Source organism: Lepisma saccharinum, chromosome 2 (assembly GCF_977018435.1).
Source record: "Lepisma saccharinum chromosome 2, izLepSacc3.1, whole genome shotgun sequence".
Classification (NCBI taxonomy): domain Eukaryota; kingdom Metazoa; phylum Arthropoda; class Insecta; order Zygentoma; family Lepismatidae; genus Lepisma; species Lepisma saccharinum.
In genome coordinates, this window is record NC_139230.1 from 104,513,246 (window position 1) to 104,537,961 (window position 24,716).

General features: G+C 38.8%; 1 protein-coding gene across 5 annotated transcripts in view; it reads right to left on the reverse strand.

Annotated features, from left to right (window-relative positions):
• The window catches only part of Ca-alpha1D (Ca[2+]-channel protein alpha[[1]] subunit D), a 1,588,055-nt gene that overhangs the window by 400,475 nt on the left and 1,162,864 nt on the right, over window positions 1–24,716 (reverse strand). For all 5 annotated transcript variants that reach the window (XM_083117527.1, XM_083117525.1, XM_083117526.1 and 2 more), the window contains one exon: window positions 8,236–8,390. In XM_083117527.1, the coding sequence (XP_082973653.1) occupies window positions 8,236–8,390 (155 nt within the window). The remainder of the gene's footprint in view (window positions 1–8,235; window positions 8,391–24,716) is intronic.

Here is a 24,716-nt window from a genome sequence, read left to right on the forward strand (position 1 = left end):
TTTCCATAACATGAAATACTGTTAATGGAAATCTGTTGTTTCTAATGTAAAAATCATATAACAAGAAAAAAAAGAAAAGAAATGTTGCGAGCAAATACGGAGCCTCAACCCAAACACATAAATAATCAGACAAGATGTCAACGGTGCGTTCATAACTAACAAGTGATTATTCAAAAATTGAAATGGTGCAGGGGGGAAACAACCAACTAACTAACTAGGCTTCTTAAACCCGAGGACAGCAAATACAAGCCTATCCTGATCTGAGAAAGATCTCTATCTATTTTTTTTCCATCCCAACCGATTTTTAGGTTTATTCAACCCCTCATGGTACACGAGCTCCCACTGCCCTGATGGTGGAGGAAGCGAATCTATTTGGACATGAAAGAGCATTATGTGTGGGAGACTATAATTTATACATGTGGTTGCTTGGATGCTTACAGAGGATGTCATAGCTCGTGCGATTGAGGCATTTTATTAAGCACATATTTTGATGAGTGTAAAGAATTAAATAAGTCACAAGGGGCTGAGGCATGGTTCGAATTTCTCGATCTAGGTATGGATGCAGACAGACACGAAGTTTTGTGTGTGGACACAAATGATAATAGAAAAATGCCGTTCACCCCGATAGTTGAAACGTTTCAACGTTTATGCAGAAAGGTTGAAACGTATTGTCACGATTAGTCGAACATGTCGCGAAAGGCAAAATAAAAAAATAACTCCCAAATTCAAATCGACCAAACAAGAGATAGTGAAAAAAAAAACATGGAACCTTACAACATCCATTGAATAATCGACATTTTGCTGAAATGTCTCAGGCGTTCGCTGGATGATCATGAAAAATTACATTTCTAAAATTGCAGGGAGAAAAAATAATAATCTAGAAGTCTCGATTGTGATAACAGAAGAGATGGACACGACGAAAAAACAAAAAAAAAAACATAAGAAGATTAATCGATGCGGACAAGATAAACGATGATCAACATTTATGCAGAAAGGTTGAAACGTATTGTCACGATTAGTCGAACATGTTGCGAAAAGCAAAATAAAAAAAATAACTCCCAAGTATGATTACAAAGCGACAACGCCATCGGCAAGACATAATTACCAGAAAATAACTGCAACCGACACAGTGAGAGGAGTCTTCATATTGTAAGGCCAGTTCATCTGCTTGCTATTAAAAAAATAAATGCCGAACCTTGCAGGACACCCGGGAAGCCTTGAACTGTTCTTGTTGAAACTAAGTGACACTGCTGTGAAGTAAGTCGCTCGATAGTTTTTTAGTATTCAGTCACCAAGCCCGTGGTAGCCATTCTAGGTAGTTGAGTCGATATTTCACTGGAAATAATATGTTTTCCATTGTTGAAAAAAAAGCAAGCTTCCAGTTTGAATGAATAAGCTATTTCGTCCACTCCTGTTGGGTCACCTAGCAAAAAATTGAAAACAATTTCTTGAAGAGAAAAAAAAATACTGTTTCTTGTCACCAAGCGTACGTACATGAAGAATATGCATGAGTTGATTTATTTATTTCTTCTTCTCTCTTTCCGAAGGCATACGCGCTTCTTATTCAAGAACCGGAATATTTGTGCCTTTCGAATCGAATTTAAGGGGGGAGTTCCATGACAAACATCTACTGAAGTTTTTAAGATGAGCCCGCAGAGTTTTTTGCATGTCCTCTCCCAAGTTAGTGTCTCGTACTTGTGTTTTCGGTTTCCAGTGTGGACAGGTTAGAAACGAGTGTAGTGAATAAGAATCCCTCGGGCCTAATCCTTAATATATATAATATTGTCATTATTATCCTGCTGAAAATAATGTTATGATAGCCGTCGCCATTTCAGAGTGGCAAATGTTTAACTCTATTAATTCTTGAATTTTATTTTAGGTTAGGCATATTCAACAAATTCTTTTTTGATTACAATGCAACAATATTTTACATTTCAACGTTTTCGTAGTGGTCTAAACATTTGAGAAAACCTTTTTTTGGTTACCGAGATGATAGAAGAAGAAGAGAGAGAGTGATTGAATAATTTTGAGAACTTCTTAATATTGGACAGTGTAACCACTATGTTGTCGATGAAAACGAGGCAAAAACAACATTACCACTATGCTATCGGGGTGAACGGCATTTTTCTATTATCATTTGTGTCCACACACAAAACTTCGTGTCTGTCTGCATCCATACCTAGATCGAGAAATTCGAACCATGCCTCAGCCCCTTGTGACTTATTTAATTCTTTACACTCATCAAAATATGTGCTTAATAAAATGCCTCAATCGCACGAGCTATGACATCCTCTGTAAGCATCCAAGCAACCACATGTATAAATTATAGTCTCCCACACATAATGCTCTTTCATGTCCAAATAGATTCGCTTCCTCCACCATCAGGGCAGTGGGAGCTCGTGTACCATGAGGGGTTGAATAAACCTAAAAATCGGTTGGGATGGAAAAAAAATAGATAGAGATCTTTCTCAGATCAGGATAGGCTTGTATTTGCTGTCCTCGGGTTTAAGAAGCCTAGTTAGTTAGTTGGTTGTTTCCCCCCTGCACCATTTCAATTTTTGAATAATCACTTGTTAGTTATGAACGCACCGTTGACATCTTGTCTGATTATTTATGTGTTTGGGTTGAGGCTCCGTATTTGCTCGCAACATTTCTTTTCTTTTTTTTCTTGTTATATGATTTTTACATTAGAAACAACAGATTTCCATTAACAGTATTTCATGTTATGGAAACATTTAAGTCTATACGCCATCGGGGGTGGGATTGCAACCTACGTCATCCGACAAAAATCAGGATCGGTATTGTAACATTTAATTGCTCAGGTCATTTTTAAATATGTACAGCTATAGGTAAACATTGTAACTTGAGCCCTCAGAGTCGTAGACCGGCAAAAATACACCTCTGTTAATCGCCTCGTGTGGGGAAGAAGAACAATTGTAGTTGTTGGTGTAATACACTTCGAAGCAGACGTGCCCCACTTTTTCAATTTCATCAAAACAACCATTATTCATCCTCATCGTTTCCATTAGCCAAAATAGCCTCGCGTTACAATTTTCGTAGTGATCTCCGTTCGCCCCTTGGCTTTTCGTAGATTAACAAAAATTAACAAAAATTATAGTTGATCTGAACCCCCTTGTCCAAATAAAAAATAAGCTCCGGTCCCATCTGGAGACTGCAAAACTGATATGTATGTCTATTCAGAAAAACCCAAAAGTTTTAACATCCATGCACATTACCGTACTGTGGCTGTTGCACCCCACACCCATGTGTAATATTTTATTTCTCTTGTTGGCTGAACGCGAAGATGCTCGAGACTGCTTTCAAAAATTATTTTCGGCCTCGCTTCACGATACAGCCGTATGCATGTAAAACTAGTATATCACACACAGGCAGAGGGGCAAAAAATAACATTTCTCTCTTCCCCTCGCTTTTGCCCATCTTCCAGTGTTCGTCTAGATAGCATGACTAGCAAAAATATTGAAATCGAAATAAGAATTATCCGTTATGGTCTCCCTCCCTTCTTTGCATGCATGTTGCGCTGACATGTAAATAAGCGCTATGCTTTAATAAAAAAAATAATCGTCAGTCCATATGACAATGCTTGCTGTTTAACTAACAGTATTCGAATCTCTGAGGGGCCGGGGCATTCCACATTTACCTTTGCTAGAAAACGCAGTGCAATAAATATTATTTTTAAGTTATGCAATAATTTTGACATTATATTCATGTCCATTCCCCAAGACTAGATTTATATACACAACCAACTTGCTCTTGCAATATATTATCTGATGCGACATTGTGAAAGATTCTCGTATGTTCGCGAAACAGGAAATACACGTCATAGCTTCCGTGAATCGAAAGCAAGGTTACTGGGGCACGCAAAATACCGTAAGAAGAATTATATATTCCAAATGCAGGCATCATCATTTTTCTCTTGCACAAATAGAATAATCGGGCTGAATTTCCAGTCTAAAACCACCATGTTCTGGCAGCAAGTATCAAAAACCTGTGGTAATTTTATTATATGATAGGAGGTGAGTGAAATGGTTGTTGCAAGTTACCTTTTAAACCCAGTACGTGTGTAGGAAAAACTGCGTATAAGCTGTCTGTGTGTCAGGTGGTCGTGTCGTTCGCTAGTTGTATGTCACAGCTTAACCCGTACTAGGTAATATTTTTACATGAGGTAAGTTGGCATACTCTGGTAGGGTATATGTTTCAAGCCTCTAGCTGTAGAGCCTATTTGCAAAAGTAAGTTTGGTAACACTACTCGTCGAAAGCAGCTCAAACAGTGTTGCTAGCTGTAGGTTAATTTTCCCCCGTTATACAATTGCAAGAGGTGAGTTGCTTATAGCCTATCTGGAAGGCTTGGTGTGTGTGTGTCCATGGCTTATGTCGTAGGTTAATAAAATTTGCAATAGATCTTGTGTGTGTTGGCAACCGTCAGCCCTTACATGTGATATAGCAGCCTTACTTATTGTAAGACATAGTGTGTATGTATGAGTGGGGGGGAGGTTAGTTTAGTTCACGATAGATCGACCTGTCACGCTATGACCAATTTCTGCTTTTGAGTCACCTGTAAGGCTATATGTGGGTGGGTGAGGGAGCTTAGTTTAATTCACGATAAATCACATTTTAAATTTGCTCACTCTCTCTGTGTCTGTGTGTCAGGTGGTCGTGTCGATCGCTAGTTGTATGTCACAGATTAACCTAGGTACTTCAAAAAATAAAATTGTGTGTATCTCATGTCAAACTAGAAACAAAAAAATCAAACATTAAGCATGCATGCAGATTAATTAAGCTGTAAATTTAAAATTTGACCTCCCCCAAATCGCATTTCATACATACATACATAGGACCCGTGGCCCACCTCCCAAGAGGTTTGGTTAGCATGCAATAGATCAGTATGCAATTTAATATCCTCGTCTAGTACGCTGCACTTCTTTGCAGTGCAGGTGTATCCCGGTGTCAGGCTGGTGAAAAAAAATAACATTCAACCGAGTAGACAAATAGCAGTGTTCAAGTTCAGAAGATTCAACAAATGCCTGTCTGCTGCTTTAAACATTCATTTGATTAGTTAACCACTCACCACGTGGTCATACACCACACCACATATTACACCTCTCCAAGACGTGGTGCAGACACCAAATACACTACATGACACCCAAAATCAACAAGATAGGTTGTACCGTGTAACCAACTAGACGTGTGAGTGCGGTCAAAAAATGCAGCAAACTAGACGAAGCTATTGAATCAAAATAATCACGTGGCATTTTTTGAATCTGACTTCACCCACCCCTCTTTTTTTAATTCTTAATCGCAACAATAATTAACCGACTTTTTAAGTTTACTCTATGCACAGATAGATTAATCGGAGGACTGGGCATACAGTTTAAAATAGAATCGGAATCCAGTAGGTATCGAACCCGGGACCCTTTGATTACAACATGACAACTTATCGACAAGAGGAGATATTTTTTTTGGTGACGTGGAGTACTTTATCTTTCGAGGAGTCAACATTATTTTTTTACTCAGTCGTCATATAACATGAACACACGCAAACATTCACATGTGCTTTTATTATTTTGTGTTCGTTAAGTACAAGTATATTCTTACATAAATTATTATAAATAAATTGTAAACTCGAAGCCTGCTATACTAACACTCCTTCTGTCTATTGAAAGCGAATGTTGCGTGCATGCGGAAATAACACAGAAAAAAAGCGGATGGAAGCAATTTAAAATCACTGGGGCAAGGTCAGTATTACGAGAGCGTAAAAACACGTGCTTTCATTCAACTTCGAAAAATAAGAATAAATGTGTGCATACAGAACACATATGCTTTCTTTTCACAGTTGTAAAATCATATAAATTGTGCATGAAGTAAGTTGCGGGAAGGCTCTCTCTTTTATGTCTGTGTATATGTTGTACAATTAGGTACAAGTATTGTACAATTAGGTACAAATTGTTGTACAATTATTTTCCCCAGTTGTCCAGTTGGAGTGGGGGGCATAACACTGGTATTATTTGTAATCACAGTGCTTACTCATGTATTTTGTTTAATATTTTATTTCAAATTCACTGTCAGAAACTAGTGTTGTTAGTTTCTGCATGTAGGTTTATTTACTCTGTTGGTTGTCACTGTCAAGTTTTTAGTATTCGTACAGCATAAAAAGCTATAACCCCTCTCTCAAAATATATACATTGTATACGCCAAGATGCCCAATAGCCTGGCAACACATCATGAAAAAACATGCCAAGAAGACCCAGTGGGTTTATAAGTCAGTGCTGCCAATTCCTATTTGTAGGTTAGCTTAGCCAGTGAAAGATCATATAGTAGAATTTTTGTAGAGTGGGTGTTTGCGAGTTCCACGACGCCTTGCCCGAGGATACTCTATGCAGTGTCATCCTGATTGCAGAGAAGTCCTTCGCCTACGACGTGAAGAACGAGAGGGTCACAGAGCAGTTTTAAAATTCATAAAAAATTGCCACATACTAAAAATCAACATCCAACACATTTTAGGTTATATAAAATTTGTGAAAACCTTATAATACTGAAATATTAAAACAAACAGAGTCCCTTGTAGGTTAGTTCGGTGCGTAAATAAAAAAATGATAGGTTAAGTTATATCACTTAGGATCGTAAAAAAAATTAAAAAATCGTAAAAAAAAAGGATAGGTTAAGTTGTATCACGTAAGATCGTGATATACCTACCAAGTATAAATGGAAAAAATGAGTGCAGTGAAAATTTGTACTAAAACATCGCTAAACGCTATAACATCGACAAAAAATTGTCAAAATATGTCAAAAACTTATATTCGATTGATAAAAAAAAAATACCTACAAAATATGATCCTCAAATGATGACGTTCAAACAGTGCATAAATAAAAAAAATGATAGGTTAAGTTATATCACTTAGGATCGTAAAAAAATTAAATAATCGTAAAAAAAGGATAGGTTAAGTTGTATCACGTAAGATCATAATATACCTACCAAGTATGAGTGGAAAAAAAATGAGTATAGTGAAAATTTGTACTAAAACATCGCTAAACGCTAAAACATCGACAAAAAATTGTCAAAATATGTCAAAAAGTGATATTCAATTGATAAAAAAAGAGGATACCTACAAAGTATTGCGTTGAAACAACTAATATACACTACTAATATAATTGTCTGCAAGCTTAAAAATGAGCGAAACATTACAGATCAAAAAATCCGGCATCTGTGCGCCATGCCTAGCCGTTTGCAGTTACTTTGTGTTTCTTAAGACGTTTCATATCTCAAAGTAATGAAACGTGGCAAACCAAAGTTTGTGTAGAGTTCGCCTAAACAAAAGAAAATGCCGTTTAAGGTCATCGTGGTCATGTTCAGTTATATTTTAAGAAAATAGTTGAAAAAAGAGTGAGGTGTCCCTGATGCTGATCTGATGGCGAATAATCTCAATAAGGGATGGCCCGAAAGAAGCGAACTCAAGGAGCTTAGCCAATCATGTTGATTTCTTAAAAATGCACTTCTATAACTATCATAAAAAAATACAAATTTTCGCACTGACAAAACGTTATTGATATTTTTAAAAGAACATTTACAATTTTTTCAAAACGATTTTAATCACAAACCTGAAAAAGAAAATTACTAAAAATACAATGAAATGGCAAAGCTGAGGTGATACATGTAGTTTATCGGTTCATAGAAATCAATGTAACAACATCCAAAAGTGCTCCGACAGAGGTCAAAGCTTACCAAATTAATCGAAATTTTGTACACAAAATTATAATATTTAATGATTTTTATATAATGTACCCATTGATTAGGACAAAGTTGTCTTACAGTTCAAATTATCTTGTGCATGAAATAATTCATGAAATTTTATTTATTACAAATACATTATTATTAATAAACACATACATTTTTTAACAAATTATTCAACAGTTAACCTCTTTAAAATGTTTCAAATACGTCTAAGAATGGCTATTTGGAATTTTTTGATTGATTCAATTATTTGTTTTATTTTACTTTTCTGACAATCAAGGTTCTTCACGAAGATGAGGATGAATTGTGATACGATGAAATGAATGAAGTGACAATTAGGAAGACACATGAACATCACACAGCACAAGCCCCACATACATGCCCTGAGTCCAGACGCTATAGTCTCATTGTGTATCGTTTCTTGGCTAAAAAAATATAGCTACATATTTCGAATAATACACAAAAGTTTTAATAAATTTATCACTTACCAAAAATGAACATAGAACGTAAAACGAAATGAAATATGGAAATGCAAAATCTGAGCCACATCCACTTTTGTCATCCCTATCATCAGATTTTGGATCACATCTCACTTCTTCGCCTCTTGAAGAACAGTCCAACATAATTTCCTGCCAGGCTTCACCTAAGGATAAGAATGCTTTTTGAACATTTTCTCAAAAAAATTACCAGATATTTACATTATATTGCTACATGCAAGTATTATTTAGTCGGCTTGCAAAGTGATTATAACTCATTAAACTAATAAAACATGTATAGAATTCATTACACAAGTATGGAACACTTGTGCTCACGGACCTTTCCGTGCAAGGACATTTACGCGATTTTTTCTAATGTTGGGGAAGGGGAAAGTTAGATAATACACAGTTCTACGCACACGGTCATTTGCGCACAGTCGTAAACATTAATACGAGAGGGACTTCATGATCGAATGTGTGCTGGTTCTGTCATTCGACAAAGTTGATGATGGTTGGTTGTGTATTCAAGAAGATGCTCCTGACCATAATAAACTTACACGGTCCATTGATTAGGTTGTTGATCAGTGGCTTCATAAAAACATTAAATATAGAGACGTGGAACTGCTACTGCAAGCAACATAGGACCAACAACATTGTTGAAGGTGGAATAGAATAGAACACTAAATATTGCTGTCCATTGAGCACATCCCAAAGTATATACTCTCATTAATCTACTTCCCGGTGGGGGCACATAATGGTTCGGATCCCACTTTAAAAATAACTGTAGATCCAGTCCCGATTAGCCTTACTGTGCATAAAGTGGACTTAAAACACCAACTCAACCAATGATTTATGTTGAATGTGTTGAATATCACGGTTTTTGTCACGACAGAACAGCGCTAAACGTGAAGGGAAAGAAACGAAAAATGAGCACAATTATGCTTGATGACAGAATAACATATCCTTAAGAAAAACTCCAAGGAAAGCGTAATTTATAAGAAGGCATTTGGCTTATATTCAGAAATTGCAGTACATTTAGAATCCTGACAATTTGAAACGAAGGAGAAATCAATTTATGACGGATTCCGAATGGAAGTAAACTTGTACGAAGTGCAAGGAAATGAAATATGTGAAAAAAAAGATGAAATACAAAAAAATATGAGAAACGATACAGACACCACATCCTTGTGGTGATCCCTGGTAACGACATAGTCGACTAGAGTCTTTTTAATATTGATAGCCAATGATCACCGTGCGCACAAGTATCTGCGAGGGAAAACCTAACTAGGAGGAAAGAGGAAATAACTTCACTCCCACTCCATTAATCCCATCCTTGCGCGCAAACGTCTGTACATTTAACTTGCGCGGAGATGTTCGGCGCGGAACTGTCCCGAACCTCATTACACAGTCCATCACCCCATCCCACAAAACACACACGTGAATGCGGTTAATGGTTAGAAGTTTCTGACGAGAGAATAATTTTCATAAGAAATCTATTTTCAAATACAATTCCAACTCCGAATTTTCTGTTACAGAGTTTTATACATAATATTATTTCCTTGCTTGCTTTAATAAACGAAATTTAAATTCTGCAATTTGCAATTCTGCAAATTAAATCTTCATGAGGAAATTTGCAATAAGTTACACTGACGTTTCATCTGATGAGTATATTTTTGTGAGGTTGTTCGTGGTTAGGATATCGCTAAAGTCATCATATATCTAAGTGAATGAAGGTCATAATGGTAAAAAAAGATTAATTATTTAATTCAATGCACATATCCATCCGAATATATCAATTAATTAATGCAATGCAAAGACTTCTGCTGCAGTTCATATATTACTCAATTTAAACCCCACTCATCGTTCGAAGGTTGTATGAAATATAGATTGATGAAGTGTGCAGTTACCCTGATAAGTTAACGTAACTCCGTTAAGCCGTAGGCCTTATATTCGTAAATTTTCTTTGGAGATTCCTCTTTCGCATAAGAAAGACAGAAACCGTTTCACCCATCAGATTATTCCCTCACCACTGGCGATACAGACACCATACAATTATTATTTGAAAGCAAAGACGAGTCGGATAATAATAGAGATCTAGCTGATACCACATAAGTTACATGCACTGTAGCTACAACAGTTTGCATGTCTGTGTCTCTTTATTCCTCAATTTCAGACATTTCCTCTTCACTTTCTCTCTTATCTGCCTCTTTCGTACTCTTCGTGTATCATTTAATTATTCTTTCCGTCTCGTTCTGTTTCATTCTTCCAACGTTTCATCCTGTTTCATCCTGCCTCTCTTTCTCCACATTTCTGTCTCTCTCTTCATACATTTCGTTCTCTTTCTTTGCTTTCCAGCTTTCTCCTGTTGTATTTCAACCTCTCTTACATTCTCTTTCTGACTTTGGCTTATTCCATGTTTCTTTTCCTATGTTTCATACTTTTATCTGTCTATTTCTTCCTGTTTTCCTTCTTTTTCTTTGTATTTTTTCCTTCTATTTCTTTGTTTGGTTTTCCTCTTTCTGTATTTTTCTCTTATTATTTTATTTTTTACATCCTTCTCTTCATCTCCCCCCTTCCCCCCACCTGTTTGGCTCTGTCTGACTCTTTCTTGCTAGCTAGTTGCGACACAACAATTTTTTTAAAAAATAATATTTTTACCACACTTACTAATCAAAATTTGGAGCCGCTGTTATCTAGTCGGTACAGCGTCTGACTGCGACTCGGGAGACCTGGGTTCATGTGATGGGTAATCTAAGGTCGCGATTTTTTCGGCTTTGAACCCACATAAAGCGGCTCTGTGGCTCACCAAGCTTGAAAAGAATGTGAACCTGGAGAAAATCGGTGGGTAAAGTCTGCCGGAGAGTGCTGCTGATTACATCACCTCTACATTTTGTCGGAATCCAATAATGCGTGTAGCTCTATCCCTACATAGATCTTACATATGTCTCTTGGCATGGTGCAAATGCACGGGGAACTTTACCTTTCACTAATTAAATTAATAATCCATACACCGTTTAATTTAATTGACAATGCTTCATTGAATTTATTTGGTGCATTGATAGTGTCACCACACCATTTTATTAGACCAACATTTCAATCACACCCTTTATCTTAGTGTCACCCATTTTTCAATAGATCGATATTGATTGATTGATTAATTTAGGTTATTTTACTTCGCTCTTGTGCCACTTTTGGCTAATTGCAAAGATTGGGATGATTTACGATATGATGAAATTGATGAATGGACACTCACAAATACCCATGCCCAGGCCGGGATTCGAACCTGGCGTCGTAGCTCAATGTGCTAACCACTCCGCTTCGGGCACCGGCTGAGATCGATATTAGGAAATATGGTGATCGAATATGTGTGTGTGTGTGTGTGTGTGTGTGTGTGTGTGTGTGTGTGTGTGTGTGTCTGTGTATACAGGGTGTCGCAAAACAACTTCAACAACGCTTGGGTGCTGGTAGATATCATAAAAACAAGTATCTTTTCCTAATATACTTTACCTCGAAAGCGCTTAGTTTCTGCGCTACAAGCGCTTAAAATAAATCCTGTATGTATGCAACCCAACACAGCAAACGACCGTTCTGATATAACTTCCAGGTGCCCGCGGCAGGGTTGCCACTAGCGTCACTTGACAGTCTTACCTGAGCTAAATGCAAAAGAATTATGATATTTGTGATGATGTAGGAAGTACTTACAGTATTTACAAACTTACCAAGGCAAAGGATTTCAAGTAAATGAGAACTGAAATTCAAGAAAGTCTCCATCGTCTTTCAACTGTCATGAAATATCAATAATCGCAAGAGAGACGTGGAAAACATAAATTGTTCATACTTTTTCATGATACATTGTAGTGAAAGGCTGACAATTTTCCGAAGACACTCATGACGAGCTTCAGACACGCGGATCAGTTTGTAAAGTATTCCACATTTTTTTTTCCTATTTTTCTCATTTTACTTCACCTTTCTGCCTTTCCAGGCAAATCGCAACCATAACGATGAATAACCAAGTGACACCTTTGTCCAGGCAGGAGCTGGAATTCGAAACCTTTACTAGCAAGATCGTGTTCCGATCATCTCAACGTAATCGGTCACTTTGGCGGCTCGAGAATATTACTTTATGTTGTCTTTGTTTTCTCATTGTGCATTCCAAGCACTCTATAAAGCTCGGCACTTGACATAAGTATGGATAATTTGGTTTTACTTCCTAATGAGAATTGAATGATTGATTTGTTTTTTCCCCTCGTATTTTTGCTACTTTTGGCTAATCGCGATGATGATGTTATGATTAAATTCATGAAGAAACACTCACAATGAACATCCATGCGCAAGCCGGGATTCGAACCAAGCGCGCTGTGGGGACCACTCCGCCAGAGAGACCTGCTTTTAATGAGAAGTTGATCCCTTTATTAATTTTATTCTGAATTAAATTATCTTTAAACGACGTTTTTTTTTTAAATTTTATTCCAAGAGCCCTTATTTTTTTCTGTAAGGGACTTGCTCTAGTATTATGTGGCGGACTAGATTAGAAATTACGCTACATATTGCCAAAGGATAATATCCAAATAAATTGTCACAGTCTGCGTGTTCGAAACGAGACGTCGAGCACATTATGTTAGCATTTGCGCGTTCCTCAATTTCATCAACATCTGTCGCACGTCTCTCTTGCGATTATTGTCATTGCATGACAGTCGAGACACAATCGAGACTTTTTATAATGATCACTCTTGAATTTCAGTCCTATTTTATTCAAAATCCTTTGCCTAGGTAAGTTTGTAAGTACTGTACAACATCGCAAATATCATAATTCTTTGTATTTAGCTCAGTTAAGACTGTCAAACTCTGCCACGCGCCCCTGGAATTTTTGTCAGAGCAGTCGTCTGGTGTGTTGGGTTGCATACATATAGGATAGATTTTAAGCGCTTGTAGCGCAGAAACTAAGCGCTTTCGAGGTAAAGTATATTAGGAAAAGATACTTGTTTTTATGATATCTACCAGCACCCAAGCGTTGTTGACGTTGTTTTGCGACACCCTGTATATATATATACCGGTTTCTTTATAATAAAATTTTGAAAGTGTTACCGAACTTTATGTACACCCTGTATATTGTGGAATGAAATAAGGGAGCCATCAAAAAATATTTCAATTTTCTAAACCATTCACAGTGGGTCAGGGAGTCAGCTGTCACATTCCATCGCTAAATAAGTAATGACGTCAGGGTAAGCAACATTCTTCAATCGCTGCCGGGTTTTGTGGTGCAAGATAATCATCAAAACACACAAAACAGGGAACGATTCATCAGCAGAAACCAAGCAGAGCAACGGCGTTAAAAAGCCCAGTAAATTTGGAGAAGGGATCAGTTGGTCGAAAAAGCTATCTGCAAGAAGAAGAATTCCAGGAGAAGTGTTGTCGGTTGAGAAGGCTGTGACGAGCGTCGAAGTAAACCCGAGGGCAACCGCTACTCCGTCATTCGTCTCACGGGAGCCAGCCTTGCTCTTTGGACTGACGCGGTTAGCCATCTCCTGCTCCACACTACAAGGTCGACGCTCATCATTTTCGACGCCGCGAGTCCCGGAGGGAACCTGGCAGCCGGACAGCCAAAGTCCGCATGGCCATCCGTCGACGCGACCAAGTCTTTTGTCGCCTGCGGATACAAAGGTGCCATAGTTTCCAGGCACGGAGTGAGAGACCGATACATCGCGAGGAGTCCAGTTGCCGCCACACATACAGCTTAACGTCACAGCAAAACAGAAGAGCTGTGAGCTTCACGGACGCCACAGTGAAAGGGAAGAACTGTGAACTCTACGGACACCTGAGTACAGCACAAACCTAAAACCCTGGCGTCTACGCCGGACTGTCTGATCGAGAGGTGATTTGTTTAACGCATAAAATCCCTTGGTTCCTTCTACGTCACGACCTAGGGGTTAAAAAAGGAGATTGTAGGGGGACCATAAATCTAATCCTCAAGCTCTATCATCTGAGTCCAACAGCGTTCACAATAAGATCCCGCGTACACGCTGAAGAACCGGTGAACACATCATGGTGGAGTTGCTTTGGATTACCTTGTAATTTGGTACACTCCCGTACAAATTGCATATAAATTTTAATCCCTCAAATAGTGCAACTCAAAGTAATGTTGCACACGATCATATAGGTTGCACTAATTTTCAAACCCCCCAACCCCAGCAAAATTAAATAAGCTCATCCCTCAGTGTTTGACATAGATGCACATTTTGTGGTAGTTTTGTACCCAACTATACAGCCCACAAAAAAAATTACGTACAGCGAGATATAATTCAAAATTTTGCGTAACTCCCATTAAGTTGAGTTTATAATAGCTCTAAAAGATAAAAAAAGAAAAAGGAATTACCGTTCCTGAGCGTAACGAATAAACACATCACTACACGACGCTTTAGACCAATCATTTGATGAAATTTTAGACCTAGCTAGAGTGCCACACACGTAAATTTGCCGTTGCGTAGAAACGTATTTTCGTTTCGTCTCCCTCTCTCTTAGCATCACGTGTTCTACCCTGCTCGAAAACCTTCGCTATTGTTGCCATATTGTCATTCCATTCCTGGACACACTCGCGCAAACTTCATTGAAAACAATTGAACAGCGCTCCAGCTCGCGGTTCCCACCGGTCAGCAGGGACGGCAATGTGGCAATATAGCACGGCGGAGTCGTTGCTTCTTTTATGCAGTGCATGTTCATTGGCTAGCTAGTAACTAGTGTTGCCAACTGTAATAATGAAGCACTATTTCTGTCACGGAAGGGGAAAGCAGGTAAAGTGGCGGTGAGTTTTGTTGGATTGGAAGCACCATATTTTTATTTTATACTAAGTATTTGACCGGTTTGACGTTGTGTGCGTGTATTGCGTGTGTTTATGTAAAAGTGTGTGTTTGCTGATGAACGTTAAATTCCATAATGCCTCCAGTTCTGTCGAAGTTGAAATCAAAAACCTTGCATAGCCAAGCTCGGGAAATTCTAAGCAACGTGCACGAGTTCATGAAGGAGGAAGCCAGTCATGGTGTTAGCATCCCAATAAAGCATTTTGGCAAGAGAGCAGCGAACAGCAGCAACAAATTGTTCATATTTCATAATTTTGGAATTATTCAAAATAAATAAATTATGTGGCTCCAACATCATTTCAACTCTGGCTCCGGCACGTGTTCTTGTAGAAATTGCATAGAGGAGGCTGTCATTTTTGCTGCTTAATGCGATACATATTGTTTTCTGTGTTAAAATTGCCATGCTTTGATGGGTGACCAAGTTCATAGCAGGGCCGGCGGAAGGGGAGGGCGAACCGTCCCATCGCCCAGAGCGGCAAAATTTGAAGAGAAGAAAAAAATAAGCCTATTGAAAACTGTGATCGAGCGAGATATTCTTTTGCGCTGAATAGTATTGAAATAGCATAAGAAGTCTCATTATTTATTTTATATTTTGATGTTTTAGTTAGGAATATATTGATTTTCAATTTTCCGTTGCTGCGTAATGACCGGGGGGGTCGAAATAGAGCGGCATCTGCCGCCACCTCCCAGGGAGGCAAAATGACTAGCGCCGGCCCTGGTTCATAACAAAAGAAAAAGCCGCGCAGCTTATCGTCTAGTGGCAGTATATGTACTTGTTATTGTTGTGGAAGCCGGCATCCTTTGTAAATGTACAACAAAGGCAACCGACTGTCGCCGATCTCAGAGAGGAAATAATAATACTGCTTCAGGAGGAGTGTTATGGTGCAATTGTAGCGGTTTAACACGTTGGCATGTTATTATCTGCCGTTGCAGTTCCATACCAGTGTATACGGGTTTTGGGAGTGAAAAGTTAGAACGCCACCAGTGCATTAATGCAATGAAAAATAATATATATATTTTTTTATTTTGTTTGAAATCACTCAAATAAGGAATCGTATGAAGAAGTCTTCTTTGCAGCATTTTTGGTAATTTTACTTATGTGTTAGTTCATATTTTGCGAATTTTTAGTCCATATGTATGTAGCTACATACATAGTCACTTGTTAGTACATATTAATCCTAGTCCTGGTATAATGCATGACGTTTAAAATTCAACGTTAGATAGACCTGAATTCTCTAATTTTATTGTTGTACGTAACAGCTGTGCATCGGCGCACCGCAGCGATTTTTCTATCTGCTCCATTAGCAACACTGCTTCTTTAGTTCTGTCGCGCATTGCACGGCAGAATTATCTGCGCTGGACTTTACATCAATACATAACCCTATCCCCACCCCACCCTTTACTCGCTCAAGAGCAGCAGCTACCTAAACTCAATTTTTAAACAGCCTTGAAACACCTAAGCGAAGAAGAAAAACCCACTAACCAGTACCCCAGACCTTCCCAGACCAAAACACACATCCAACATGGCTATGCACATCCCCGCCAAACCATACCCCCCACATTTTCTGGACAAATGCCCTTTCAAGTAGAGTATTTTTTTTCGAAATTTGATAGCGTTGCGACTGCCCTAAATTGGACTAGTGACTAAAGTAAAGAAATGCTCCCCCTTTTCTTATCAGATGTGGCACTCATATTTTTTAATGATATGAAAATAAGACCCACGTTCGCTACCCTCACAATCAAACAAATAAAAGATGAGATGACTACACTATTCAGGGGCAGTTATACTCCGTCACAACAAACCATCATGTTGGTACGAAGCAGGCATTGTTCTCTGTTTATTGATGTCATTATTTCAATTTGTTTTCATCGTATTGCGTTACCCGCACACCCCCTATACGCCTTCATGGCGTGTTGCTAAGCACAGGGGAGCACTTTACCTTTTTTTTTTACGTATTGTGTAATATAGACCGAATGAAAATGGTGGTGTCAATTCGCATACGGTTTCTTTCGCCGATTGGTGTACAAGAAACAGCAAAGTAATTCGTAAGAACGACACCAGATCTATGGCAAAATGGGTTAGGACTTTATCAAGAGCTTCTTATCACCCCCTTAAATTTAATACTTAATCAACCACCAAAATTTCCATGCCAATTTTAGAGTTTCTGTTCATATTGAAGAGTGGATATTGCCTCCTCCAAAAACTTAATTCTCAGTCTCCACACCAGAATTTCCACAACGATCCAAGACAATAGTAATACACAATAATTTGATACCCTCTCAAAATAATACTCAATCCCCTTCTAACTAAAATACCCGCCATAATCTGAAACCTAGAGTTCGATACTGTCCCTCAACGTTTAATTCAGAATCCCCCGCAGCAGAACCCACGTGTCATTTAAGGTCTAATATATAAGAGTTGGATATTTGTCAACCCCCCCCCCCCTCCTTTCGATAATACCCTTAAACACTTTGTTTTCTTCATCTAATGGTACAAATATGGTGCATTTAAGGTGTAAAATGTTTACGTAATTTTGGAAAAATGTATACATTTTGAAATTTATAGTATTTGAAGGGAAGAAATCCCCCCAAATATCTCGATAGCGCAGCCTGCGCCATAATCCCCCCTGTGGGCACCCTTGGTTTTAACGTTTTTTAGACTTGTTTAAAACACATTTTGATACTCGATATTTCATACTCTAGTTATTTGCGTGTTTTTGTAACTTCTCGTTCATTCCGTGTCATTTTGTATGCTGTGCACAGAATTATGTTCAGTGGCTGAAAATATACATATTCATTTAACAAACCAGGACGTCAACACCGGACAGACTGACCGAGAGGTGAGTTGGGCAGCACTCAACATCCCTTGTGTCCTTCCAGACCACTGGCTATGGGTTGCCTCTTGCTCTATCATCTGGGTCCTACTGCATTCACGGCAAGATCCCGTGTGTGTGTGTGGGGGGTTGTAAATCGACTCGCTTGGCGTTGATGATAATCGAGGAGGTTATTTCTATAAGCTGGAAGTCTGTCACTCACCTTCGTTGTTCCCTGGACAGTCACCCGCTATTGTCGTCCCACGTACGTTTCGCTAAGTTTTCACTGGTTCCGCTTCACTGGATGGTGCCGCGGTCCAGAGACAGGTGTCAGTCGCAACGGTGACTGATTCAGATCGCGTCCCAGTCGGCCCAGTTGTGGAGGAGGGCAACCAGATGATGTCGGCGCAAGGCGTATGCCAGGCAAGAGCTCCGGCGAAACCCGATCGAAATGTGGGAGAGAGAGTCGGTAAGCGATGACGGCGACGAATGATTCCTCGACGGTGCAATGCAGGCTGGTTCCAAATGGCTGACCGGATACTCTGTAGGGGTGACCAAATCCGGGTCTTTTAATATCGGGAGAGGTCCCGGGTTCGATCCCCGGCCGGTTCAAATCCGGGAACTTTTCTAACGGTGGAAGCGGCCCCGGCGCCTACCCAGCGTCGAATAACATGGGTACCTGGGGGAAACCCTGGGGGGTAAAGGCGGTCAGGGGCGTGATGCTGATCACTTCACCCCCACTCACGACCGGATCAAGAAAGTGTGGGGCGTTACCCCCACACCCCCTATACGCCTTCATGGCGTGGTGCTAAGCACAGGGGAACACTTTACCTTTTAATCCGGAAAGTTAACCCTTCGTACACCAAGGTGGGTTAAGAATTGTCCACACTTTGATTCGGATAAGAATTTTTATGGATGTTTCTTTAGTATCATGTCATAACTCAGGTTTTGTGTCAAAAATAATATAGATTTTATTTTCTGTCATTCAATACTTTTAATTTCTAGAAAATAACCCAAAATTTAAAAAAGTTTTCGTGGTGGACATAAAGTACCCACCCTTGGTGTAACGTGTTACCATAATGTGCATGAAGTTATTTCCAGTTAAAGTTGAAGATTCTGACACTACGCGTCGCTACAGGTACAGCTGACGCAAAGAGTCGTACACCAAGGACGTGAGTGAAGCAGACATTACGTGATTTTACTTTTGTGGAAAGCAAATATGGCATATTGTCTTTCCGATAGTGACAGTGAGCGCGAACTGGCAAATAACACTGATGACCGTGACTCTGTATCTAGCGTGGACGAAATGTGTGTGTGTGTATATATATATATGTGTGTGTGTGTGTGTGTGTGTGTGTGTGTGTGTATCAGTGGCGAAGCTACGGCGTAAATACTGGGTAGGCTGAAAAATCTGCTTATATTTTTTTCATACAGCAGGTCCATGCGTCGATTCTTGTTGGTCGCAAAAGTATCAATTACTCTTTCCTTGAAGCCTTGCTTGATCAATAGAAAGTTCTTTAACCAGTTTTTTTTTTCAATGGCTATTGTACTGAGACTGAGAGAACTTAATTTTTCACTTTTCATTGAATTACGGAGATAATTTTTTTACTCTCTTGAGGGTGCTCATACTTCTTTCGGAGGAAGCTGTTGTAACAGGGAATGTCAAGACCAACTTGATAAGTTGTGTTACTTCTTTGTAGATTGTTTGAAGATCATTGCTAACTATGAATTTTAGAAGGTCTGCAAGAGGAAAATGCTTTTCTTCATCAGCATAGATATTCTTTAAATCATTTTCTAATAGTTCTTTGTTGAAAAATGGATATGTGGACAGAAGGTTATTTAATTTCATCACAGGAAAATGTAGTTTATATCCCCCAAAGCTATTCTGGTCTAGCAATTCAACAAATTTTATCTTCTCAAGATCTCCAAAACATATTTCCATTTGTAGAGTCAGTGTCTCCAAGATTTCGTAGGTTAAGCATCTGAGAGCCACGAAGTCTTGTTCACTTACATTTATTTCACTGCAAATCCTCTTACGAGTTTTCAACACATAATTTCACAGTATTATATTTTTATAACATAAATACAATATGTGAAACACACATAAACACACGCGCGCATGCACTTGAAGTAAATTAACATTCAACAATGCAGCGCGTAAACGACGCACTTTCCACAAAAAGACTAGAAGCACAACAAGTTGGTTCTGAGGCTAGCCGCTTTCACCCAGCGAATCGGCAGTCCCCTCCCTTTACACTCCCCTTCCACTTACACAGAGCTCAGGCTGTAGCTGCCCTTTAACGCGAGGCTTTTCGTCAAAAGCCTCACAGTTCGGACTGAACGCGCTCTCCTCTTTCTCGCCTGACTGACGACATATCTGGAAGGATCGGCGGAACCAAACGTTCGGATTACATAGTTTAATTCGTTTTAATGAACTTTGATTGTTACAGGGTACAAGAACATTTTAATTTCAACATTTTTTGGGTAGGCTAAGCCTCAAAAGCCTCATAGGAGCTTCGCCACTGATATATATATATATATATATATATATATATAAACTTTGGTCTGGCCCCTCCCTCAGAGAAATCCTGCGTGTGGGCCTGGTCTACGCCAATGACAGAAATGCAAGCAATATTTTTATTTATTTTTAACCCAATTAAAGGAATGTGGAAGAATTTAAAAGAAATAAGAAAGAGAGGAACGACTGTTGCTCTACTTTAAAAATTGTTGTTCTTCGAGGAAGAAAAATAAGAAGTATTTACTCCAGCACCTTAACACAGTGTCCCACGAGTCTCTCTTGACTAATACTGTCAAATGTGAAGTGATTTTATGAATACAATTTTCCGCCTGTTTACGTCTAACGTTGCGCAGATTTGGTAGTTCGCAAACGATGTAATTATTTCGTGTTACCTTACGCAACAGCAAATACATTTCAAAAGACTGTTCTGAACACGAGACTTGCGTCAGTAAACAAGCATTTCGTCTGTTGCAGTATGACAGGAAAAGAATATCGTCCTGCAATGTTCAAGCCTCTAGATATTTTCCATTAATAATGTCTAATCACAATAATAAGTTAGAAGAAATAACTCGCATTTTCGCAACTACCAATATTCTCGTTTTTCTTCATCACTTTGAAAATTATTTCTCGAAGATATTTGCTATACTACAAGAAAGCAATTCAAAATTAAAGTAAAAGTTCAACTACATGTATATCCTTTTCCGGAATGTCTGGAGTAAGAGAACGCGAACGCGTCCTTAGCGCACGTTGCAGCTGTGTGCCTCGTCCAATGAACGCGCGGGAGGGGGCGACTCGACTGGTCCAGTAGTTCTGTAGTAAACATGACAGCTCGCAAGCCTACTAAGGGAATTCTGCATTCTGCACCCTTCCCCACCCAGTCTGGCCCTGCACACAAGCTTTCGCCTATGCGCGTCGCTACTCCAGACATTCCGGAAAATGTCATTTACAATATTGAAGGGACAGAATACGTAAAAATTGTTGTTTCAATCGAAGGTAAGGGCGTGGTGTAGTGGTTAGAGTTCTCGATTGGGCTGCTAGCGCTCCCAGGTTCGATCCTCCATACTACGTGTTCTTTTTTTTTTCTTTTTTTAAATCCCCTTCTATTAAACAAGAGCATGGTAACATTATTTGTAATAGCAGTGTATAATGGCTACATTGTTCTGCATATGGAATTTATAAAAAAATAAACAAATAAATGAATTGACACACGTTCAAAGGGATATTTTCATGTATAAGATCGTGAATTCTGATACTCTAACGATAATTGTGTACTGCTTCAAAGACATTGACAAATATTAATGAAATAACTATTTATATTTGTGGCAATTCAGGACATACTAACTTTACCCCTTTTCGCACTGGAGTTCAATGCAAGAATACCTCCGCAAATATCGACTGAAAAGTTTTCATCATGTGCAATTCTCCATTAAATGTTTTCGCCGAGTCGTACTACCTTCGTTTTCTTTGTTACAAACAATTACTGTTTGCACATTACATGTAGGAGGAGAGTTGCATCTACATTTCACTATGGTCAGCTCAGCTCCTTCTTCTTACTTTCAGGAGCGATAGCTTGTAGGGTTGTGTTTACCGTTCAGGACTGTCAATCTGATCGTCGTAGGTTCAAATCCTTCCGGTGGCAGAACATTTTCGTAAGTTTTAGACCTACCCAATTGTGTTCATTGTCCACGCCGTGTGAAACGGAATGATTCAGTTTGGAATTAACGATGGAGGGAGGGGAAATATTAAATTACAAAATCTCCATTTCAACGAACCGAGAAGTGGACAAAAATTGGATAATTCTTATAAATATTCAAATTACATTCATGTTTTTAGTGGTATAATCGCAGGTAAAATCAAAGATCTTACATGGATGATTTTATCTTGCTCTGAACTAAGCCAAAAGGCATTTCGAACCGATCTAATACATTCTCAAATACATTTCAAAATGTTATTGAATGTTTCATGTCGATAATTTGACCAAGGCATCAATTCTTGAAGCTGAGACGATATTTTCTGCAACTACCTCTTCTCTTCAGTCCCTTCTGTTCTTCTCTTCCCCTTCTTCTCTCCCTTCCTTCTGCTCTGCTTTTATCCCACATCGCCTTCCCTACTTTTCTCGCATCTTATCTCCATCACACTCATCTCCACTCCTCGTATCTCCTATCCTGTCTTAGATTTCCGACTCCACTGCACTCTTCTTTTCGTTCTTCTATTTTTCTCTCCGTTACTCTACTCTCCACTCCCCTCTTCTCGTCTTCTCTTCTCTCATCTCGTTTTCCTCCTCTATTCTCTTCTTTGCTCCATTTTCCTCATCTCTCCTAGAATCTTTTTCCATTCTCCTCACTACATCTCCTCTCCTCGTCTATCCTCTCTTTCTTCTCTCTTCTACTTTTCCTCTTCTCCTTTCGCTTTCTCGTTCTCCTCTCCTGTGTCACCTTTCGTTTTCTCTCACCTCTTTTCCTTTCTGTAGACTCATCAGCGATGAAATACTAGAAAACCTATTTTTTTCTTTGAGAAAGAATTTTGTCACTTGCGATATAATAGTGATATTTTTAATAATTTTATACAATAATACTTGTTTTTATTTCTTTCGCGTATTTTATAAATATCTATTGTGCATGTGGCATCCGGGATCCGGATTCCGGATATTTTTGGTCATCCCTAATCCTCAGGTACGTCCCGATGTGTACTGATTCAACTTTCACCGGCTTCTTGGATCCTCGCTGAACCGCACTTGGTCAGTCCAAAGTGGCAGCCTGCAGCACGTGTGTCACGTTTGATGTAATTCTACCTCTTTCATCTCCAGAATTAGGATTTTTATTGTTCTTAATCTTGATGGAAGTTGCAGACATTGCCCTACGTCAATGGCACTCGCTCCATCTTCCCAGTGATTACACACAAGCGTTTTAAGATGGTGTGCTGCTGAAACATTGATACTTCCGGCTTCTGCTCTTCCTGAATTAGGTGACATCCCGGGCGCAATAGATCTTTATCTCGAGTATGTTCCTTCAATAATATAAATACGCACACACAAACACGTTGATTTATTTATTTGCTTTATTTTACTTCGCTTTTTTGTGTCACTTTTGGCTAATTTACGTAGATGAGGATGAGTGGAGAAATTGATGAATGGACACTCACAAAAATGCTTGCCCAGGCCAGGATTCGAACCCGGAACCCCTGGCGTCGTAGCGCTATGCGCTAATCACTTTTTTTAATTTCCTTTTTAAATCAAACAAATACAGTAAATCTTTACAACTCTTACAGGTATGTTATTCAAGTATTACATTTAAAAAGTTGGCATAATGTGATTTTCTATAATCTAAAGACATTTGTTAATATTCTTGTATTAGAGTTAGTCCAAAGTCCAAGTAATTATAATTTTTCCCACAGGAAATAAAAACATTAGGTATTGTGCTATTAACCACTGAACTGATTTTTGCTTTGTACTTGGGAACAAATGAAACTCTGGTAAGGTAATGTCTTTTGCTGATACTTGGTTGGTGATGTGCGACAAATTCTGCTGAGCATTGTTCTTAATTTTGACGAAGCTGTGATCTGTTATCTTATGAATAATCGAATCTGGAACTTGACAATTATAACAATTTGGAGAATTACTGAAACCATACTTATGACATCTATCTGCCGTTACAATTACTTGTTGAATTACTTTGTACCATATAGATACTGCCTTGTTCGTTAGATGTGACGCCGTTTCATTGTTCCATATCTGTTTCCAATTGTATTTGGGATTTTCGCTTTCGATTCGAACTGTTATTATATTTGCGTTAAGTTGTTCTCTGTAAATCTGTCTGACAGAAGGACTGTCATATGTATGTTGCACAGTTCTATAAAATGTATGAATAGCGATCTCGGTATAAAACTTTAATTCTCTGGGAATGCTTTGTATGTCCATTGGTGCTATTAATGGTACATCTTTTAACACTGTAATTATTATTTGTTGCGTAGTGGAGTCAATTCGAGAATATGCCGCTGAAAGACCGCTTTGAATGTATAATGCTCTTGATTGTATCGCCACACTCTTTAAGTTCATCCTCCCCTCTTTTCCGGGAGATATAGCTCGCTCATGGCCACGCGGAACACCGAGTCGTGCCAGAGGAATTTGCCAACCTGTTGCTTTGCCCTAGCTATTTGCTTCGCTGACAAGGTCAATGTCTTGGATAGGTACCAAAACTTCGATAAGGCTTAGATGTTTACGTATCTCACTCGCGATTTCAAACAAAGAAACCTGAGTTGATTTGCACGTAAAGTATATATAACTTTTTCGGTCACTATCCGACTATTGTG